The 7,942-nt window shown below is 29.1% G+C and overlaps 1 protein-coding gene across 1 annotated transcript in view; it reads left to right on the forward strand.

Annotated features, from left to right (window-relative positions):
- LOC106458504 (zinc finger RNA-binding protein-like) overlaps window positions 1-7,942 on the forward strand; it is a 93,666-nt gene that overhangs the window by 54,954 nt on the left and 30,770 nt on the right. The window contains exons 11-13 of the mRNA XM_013918025.2: window positions 1,206-1,348; window positions 5,869-6,049; window positions 7,486-7,643. Of these exons, the coding sequence (XP_013773479.1) occupies window positions 1,206-1,348; window positions 5,869-6,049; window positions 7,486-7,643 (482 nt within the window). The remainder of the gene's footprint in view (window positions 1-1,205; window positions 1,349-5,868; window positions 6,050-7,485; window positions 7,644-7,942) is intronic.

Below are 7,942 nucleotides of genomic sequence, written 5' to 3' on the forward strand. Positions count from 1 at the left end.
ATGTTTGTTAACAGAAATACAAACAAACTGAAGAAAAATTAAGAACATTGATGTCAAACAAATATGCATTCTCATTCATCCTGATTTTTTTTGTTAAATATACATATTTCAGTCTCAAAACTACATGTTGTGGTCTTTCTTTTATGTATTGTGTTATGACGTTTTGTGAAAAATCTGTATGTGATGTAGAAAAATGGATATCATTTTTGGATTCAGTGTATAGGAATTACTGTAGAACATGAAAAAATTTCAAGACAGTAAAACCATCACAGACCTGTGTTATCTTTTACTTCAGAAATTTGTATGAGTTTTCAGTGACTTTCATTTAAAACAAATAGTTCAAGAATGGTTAGATTACTTTGTATGTATTTTTATCTTTATTCAAGCTTGATGCTGGATATGTGGCACAAAAGGAATGTCAAAAGAGTTTTCATATTTCCAAATACTGGATATACTCATCTTCTTCCTTACGATAAGGGAAGATGTCATGCATGGTAGATTGTAATGGAATGTGGAATGTCAATAGTTAGATGTAACTAAGTGCTTCAATGCTTTCAACATTACCCTGAGAATCATATTTAAAGTGCCAACTGGTGCTAGATAAGTTAGTATAGTATTTTCCAGCCGACCTTGAGTTAATATATAGTTTTATGACTATTACATACCTATCAAAAAATAAGATTGTGATGTAGATAGGTAATGTGTTTTTATAGATATTGTGTTATGTATTTTCTCAAATATGTTTATCCTCTAAAGGGATAAAATCTGTTTTACAAGGATATTGTGTGTAATAATGTTCAGTTACAGTGTATAAAAGTAAAAGAAAAATTACATTTAATTTTTGACACATTTTGTTGTTGGATTATCTGTCAGTGCCATAGAGTGCTTTCACATTATTAAGGAGATTATTTATATGTTAATCTTTTTACGATAGTGTATAACTTTGGTTTATGCCATGGTTGTTAATTATAAAAAGGTGATCTGTTGTTGTAAAAATGGCTCTTGCTTTGGCTTTCTTATAAGCTTTCACTTGTTATTTTATCAAATGATATAATGATGTTTTATTTCAAAGTAACTGTTAGTACTTGATGTATAACTGTACAATTCCTTTATATGTAGCTGTGTGTATTCAACAATAATGTGTTAAATTTATTTAACAAAGATAGCAAAGTTTCTGTTTGTAAAGTATAACATATTTCTTTTAGAAAAAAGTGGATCCTGAGCTTGTTGTGGATATTAAACCTAGTTTACGACAGAGGAAGATTCAGGAGAGTACGTTACGGAGACAACAGCTACGTGAAGAGTTCTACAGACGTCTCGAGGATGAGCGTTTGAGAGAAGAAATGAGGTGAGAAGAAACTGGAGACATTATAAAATCCTAACGTATATTTGGATTTTTTTTTTGCAATTTCTACTAACATTGAAGTAATTTATAACTGACAAAAAGTAATAATTTTTGGTAGGATAATTGATGAACCATTTGGATTGAAAAGTGGAACATCGTTTTCAGTGTTACACATGTAATGATTAATTACAAACACATTATTTAATATGTTAATGACCTATATAGTAATGAATTGGCATTTGCCAGTTTTTCAGCATGATATTGTCTTCTTGAACTTTGTAATATGTATCATACTGTGTTTAACTTTTCTGTTCCAATAGACTTATCTGTACCCAAGAGTTTGGCATACGTGATGAAGCCAGTGGTTTAATTAGTTATATTTTGTTATTAGTTTTTATTTTCCAAGTGGCAACGTAAGGTTTTCATGTGTACTATATGTCTGAGTGTTTTTATCATGAATAACACCAACACTAATATATTGAACACTTTATTTTCATTAAGAACAGTAGTGTACATGTGGCTTAAGTCTAACAATGTAAATCTGATGATTAAGTAGGTCATATGCGTGAGAGTAAATTAAATCTTGTGTTGTTTGTAACTGGCTTTTATCTCATACAACATATGTTCATTTTGAAATTTCAACAGACTCTCTCAAACCATGTGAAAACTATCTAAATTACAGTGCTTAAGAAGTAGTTTAATGGTACTTACATAATCTTCCAAAAATTATAAAAATACAGTGTTTGAAGTATAAATTTGTAACAATTGCAAGTAAATAACATGTACAAAAGCGTTATTAACCTTCCAAAGATAAGCTGTATAAGCTTCAACTTCACACTGAAAGTAATTGATATTTTTGAACATGAATATCACTTCAGTATCTTGTAATTATGAATGATGTAATATAAAAGTTGTGTGTACATCTAACACATTGATTACTTCACAGATGCAAGTACATTTCAGTTGAATTTTTTTTTATTTTTATAAAAAACACTTGGATACTAGTAGTAGGTGACTGACTATACCAAATGCATTAAACACTGTGATCACTGATCTCAACAGTAACCAGTCACTAGAAGAATGACCTCTCACCAAATTCAGCCTTGTTTTAAGAAATCATGTACTCTCGTTTTTTACATTCATTTATAGTGAATCAGGATTTTTCCTTATTGGTGACATTCATTAAATTGAAAAAAATAAAGTTTTAATTAAACATTTGATTGTCTTATTTATTACAAGTACATAATAAGAAACTTGTTAGTGGTTTTTACTTATGGGATTAACAAATGTTGCCATCCAACTCAATACACTTGGACCAATAAATATTTTCATTTCTTATTTGTATCTCCTTCTAAAAAACACTTGTAAGGCCAAATAATGAAAGGAATAGAATGTTTTAATACCATCAGAAACATCAACTTGGATATTTTGAAATTGTGCACAAAATAAACATCTTTTTTTTTTTAATAGAAGCTATAATTTTATAAAAATCATATATTTTGGGTAATATTAGCTTCATTGGACTGTTGTAATTTGGAGATACTTCAAACTGGAAGTTCAGACCTTTATCAGATTCAAGCAGTCTGTGACAAACAATCCCAGATTTGTTAGAAAAATTTTTAAGTGGTGGATAAATTGCTAGCAGTTAGAACATAAAACCTACTACGCCATCTAAAGAATAATTTAAATATATACATTTCTCGAAACATTCTTAAACGATAGAATTTTAAGTGGTGGATAAATTGCTAGCAGTTAGAACATAAAGCCTACTACGCCATCTAAAGAATAATTTAAATATATCCATTTATCAAAACATTCTTAAACAATAGAATTTTAAGTGGTGGATAAATTGCTAGCAGTTAGAACATAAAGCCCACTACGCCATCTAAAGAATAATTTAAATATATCCATTTCTCGAAACATTCTTAAACAATAGAATTTTAAGACAAGAAGAAATATTTGCTAAAGTTGCAGAATGATTTTAAAGCTGACAAGATATAACACAGGAAGAACAAAAAAAATGTATGCTAACAAACGTGATATATTTGAATCATTAATATGTAATTTTTTTGTTTAAAAACTTTTTACAAAATATTTTTTAAACAAATTCATCATAAATAACATAATTAATGTAGTACAGGGACTTATTTTTTCTGTTTATAATAATAAGGTAATTAATAAAACATTTATGTACATTGTAGTTTCCTGCCTGGCATATAATTAATGGTTCACTGGCTTTTTTCTGCTCCTGGATCAAGTTTTTATTACCAACATATATGTAATTTTTTGTGTTATTATTCCTGATATATTTTGGAAACTCAGCTGTAACAACAGTGGTGTTTATAATTGCTTGTTCTTCAGAAACAGAAATATCATCCATTACATTCCATTGTTTTAGTTTGATTGAAGGTGTCATTGCTTCATACGTTGTTAGTTGTGGATCATTGTATGGACTGGTTGTTATAGTACACGATCATTACACTTGTAACTAAGTTTAAACTTCCATAAAGCCTAAAACTTGTTATTTAAAAATGATTTAAAAATTTTTTTGTATTGATTTTCCTGTGTAGACGTTTTGAAATTTCAAAGTGGCTTATTTGTTATATTTATTCATTGTTAGTATTACCTATGTACCACTTATTTTTCCATAAATATTGGTTTTCCACATGAGGAACAAATGGTAGAGTCAAGTAGGTTAAATCACCCTGCAAACGGGTGTAAATAATGAAATGTAGTTTTAATTGTACACATGATAGAAATTTGTATTGAAGTTATTTTCATTGTGGGAAAATATTTTTCATAAACTTAGAATTCCAGTTCTTATTCTTTGATAATTACTTGTGAAGTTTGATTAGTATGTATTTTTAAAAACAAGTACACCAGTATGTGTGTGCATTGTTGACTTGCATATAAATAGCATTTATATAACATTTTAAATATATGATCTCAGATTTTATGATATATCTAGCTGATCTAGCTTTGTATTACTTTCTGAATTTTCTCAAGATAACTTCCCCTTCTTGGTATGATTGGTTATTTTGTAAACTATAGCTAAAGAAATATGTTTAATGTTAACAGCAAGTAGTTGTATCCTTTGCATATAATATTCAAAGCAGCTCAATAATTAACTCAAAAATATTTTAGAATTCATTTTTTTCATTTTGAAACATTTATCTAATGTAACTTGCAAAGGAAAATGTAAAAAAAAAAAAACATTTCAACTTTCATTTCTAAGCAGTCTTGACTTAGCAATACACTTGTTGATTTTTATAGAATATTTCTATCCAAATTATCAGTTTATATTTCCAAATAAACTATCATTTTTTGAAATTGTAATTATCCATGTCTTATTTTAATGTGATTTTCCTCCTCTGTTGGTCAATTATGGCCCAGTAGTTATCATCTTGTTATCATAAAAAAAGAAAAACTTGGACTGTGCATTTTAGGGCAATGAGTGCCTTATAAGATTGACAGTCAAATCCCACTATTTGGTCTGACAAGATTAGTCGCCCCACTAGTGGCACAACGGTAGGTTTGCGGACTTATGAATTTCCCGTAGTATGAGAAGTATGATGTGTCTTATGTATTTCGACAGGGTAACGTGAGCTACATTTTTGCCAAGTGGTGCAAATATTAGTTTAGACAGGTTCAAAGGGCAATAAAACAATACAATTTAAGTATAAACAAATGTATACTGTTAAATGTTAAAAGCTATTTAGGTTAAACAAATGTAGTTTTATGTTGCAATTTGAAGTCATTCTAAAAAAAGAAAAAAAAGGGTATAGTAATGGTGGTGCCATTTTGTAAGGTCGGGTTCTAGATCATTGATAAATATTTATCAGTTTTCAGTGTTTTCTTGTTTTAAATTTATTGCAGAAGTGGTAACTACTGAAGTATGTAAAATAAAATATCATAATAAATGTTAATGAACATGAATCAAGTTGAAATGGACTGGATGCATAAAATGGAACTTTTGGATCAACAATAAAAAAATTTTAATTCTCAGAAGAGAAGAAGTATTTTAATGTTTTTTTTAAATAGTTCACATATCAATTTTGGAAAGCTCACAACTTAAAAATAATAGTAATTCTACAATTATATGAACTTTTTTAAAACCGTAACTAAACTATATTGTAACTACATGCTTATTTTTTTACAATTTGAGTATTTCTAATATGAAAAGCATGCAAAATTCGAGGGATATCATAACCCAGATAAGATTGAAAAACACTTGAATTTGTGTGCATGACTGTTTTATTGCTCTTTCAGTCATATTGGTATATCTTAATCTAAATATTAAGTCTATGATTCAAAGAAGGTAAAGAATACATGTTTCAGAACACCTTATGTTAAATCTTGAATTGTATTTGCTTTGTTTGTGAACATTGGTTGATTTAATGTTCTCTTAACTAGTTCTGAATTACAGTGTTTAATGTTTACGTGCTAAGACTTCTGGAAAATTAAATATGTATATGTAACTACACATGTATCTCTAAATCTAATCATCATTATTCATTAATCAGACTTATGGAAGAAGAAGAGAGAATATATTGGGATGAGCGGCGTAGGTATGAAGAAGAATTAGAATTTATGGAATGGCAAATACGTTCTGGCCGCGATCCTCGAGATTTACCACCAATGCCAGTTCCACCACGATCAATGTTTGGGACTCCTCCGTTGAGGCCTCCTATGATGCCACTCATGGTGAGTTAAAAACTTTGTGCCAGATAGTGAGCTATGACCATGGTGAGTTAGAAACTTTGTGTCAGACAGTGAGCTATGACATGTAGAAAGACCAGTAAAAACTCTTTAACATTACTGCTGGTAGTTACTACTTGATGAAAGTTCTCTAAAAAAACAAATTTACTAATTTTTCTGTTGTCCATAATAGAATAATACTCGTTTAGCCATCATTTTTTTTTATTAATTCATACTTTTTTGTCCAAGCAGTTACAGGTTTTAAGATGATTGTCCAATTTTGTTTTCAATTTATAATTTTTTTTTCACAATGCTACAATTTGAAACTGTGAAATAAAGACATTACTAAGATACTGTTATGAAAGATGTGCCAAAAAAAGTATTTTTTAATCTTTCAAAGTTTTCTCCACTTATAAATTGTGCATATGTGTTAGAATTATTAGGAGAATGTTGTAAGTGCTTTACCTGGACTTCCACACCATATTAAATGACCTATGAAACATGTGAAACAAACAAAAAGGATTGTTTAAGAAGTCATTATTTGCAATAGGAATCATTGTTATAATTTAATTTTTGTTCCACACTATATTTAATGACCTATGAAATGTGTGAAACAAACAAAAAGGATTGTTTGAGAAGTCATTATTTGCAATAGGAATCATTGTTATAATTTAATTTTTGTTCCACACTATATTTAATGACCTATGAAACATGTGAAACAAACAAAAAGGATTGTTTGAGAAGTCATTATTTGCAATAGGAATCATTGTTATAGTTTAATTTTTGCTCCATACCATATTTAATGACCTATGAAACATGTGAAACAAACAAAAAGGATTGTTTGAGAAGTCATTATTTGCAATAGGAATCATTGTTATAGTTTAATTTTTGTTCCACACCATATTTTTTGACCTATGAAACGTGTGAAACAAACAAAAAGGATTGTTTGAGAAGTCATTATTTGCAATAGGAATCATTGTTATAATTTAATTTTTGTTCCACACCATATTTAATGACCTATGAAACGTGTGAAACAAACAAAAAGGATTGTTTGAGAAGTTATGAGAAGTCATTATTTGCAATAGGAATCATTGTTATAATTTACTTTTTGTTTTATAGATTTGCTGTTCATTATTTTTAAATGTTTCAATAAGAAATTTTGTAAAATGTTTTTTTTTTATTTAGGCGATGGGATAGCCACAGTAAAGAAACATGTTAATTTATGTATGATACATCACAATTCAGGGCACTTTTTACCTTTTATGTATTTTGAGGGTAATATAAAATATAGAGGCAAGATATTTGAACCCACTGTTAAGCATACACAAGTATAGATTACTTAGTCTTTTTTAATCTGGGTGGGGGAGATAAAATGCCATATTGTAGCAGTAGTGTGTGATACTCATGTTTTAGAAGTCATTTTAGAATATTTTTCTCTGCAGGGTCGTCCCACATCTAGACCAGACTCTGCGGATGATCGTCATGTCATGGCCAAACATTCCACTATATATCCCAAGGAATCCGAATTGAATGCAGTGCAAACTGTTTTGACTGACACAGAAAAAGCTTTGAAATTGGTTTCTGACTTTTTAACTGATAGGTATGCATTTTACTGTAAAAATAACTAATTTCTCCAAGCCCGTTCCCTTGGCTGTGGTTTCGCTAGATAGTAGATAGGGACAGTGGGAATCTCGTTAATCCTTTCCTTGCCAGACTTCTTAACTTAGTCTTTGCTGGATAAATATATATATAGAATAAGAATAAAACTAGGTATTATAGTTTGTAATTAGAAGGCCATAATTTAGGGATTATAGTTTGTAATTAGAAGGCCATACTTTAGGTATTATAGTTTGTAATTAGAAGGCCATACTTTAGGTATTATAGTTTATAATTAGAAGG

This window comes from Limulus polyphemus, unplaced genomic scaffold (assembly GCF_000517525.1).
Source record: "Limulus polyphemus unplaced genomic scaffold, Limulus_polyphemus-2.1.2 Scaffold477, whole genome shotgun sequence".
NCBI lineage: Eukaryota > Metazoa > Arthropoda > Merostomata > Xiphosura > Limulidae > Limulus > Limulus polyphemus.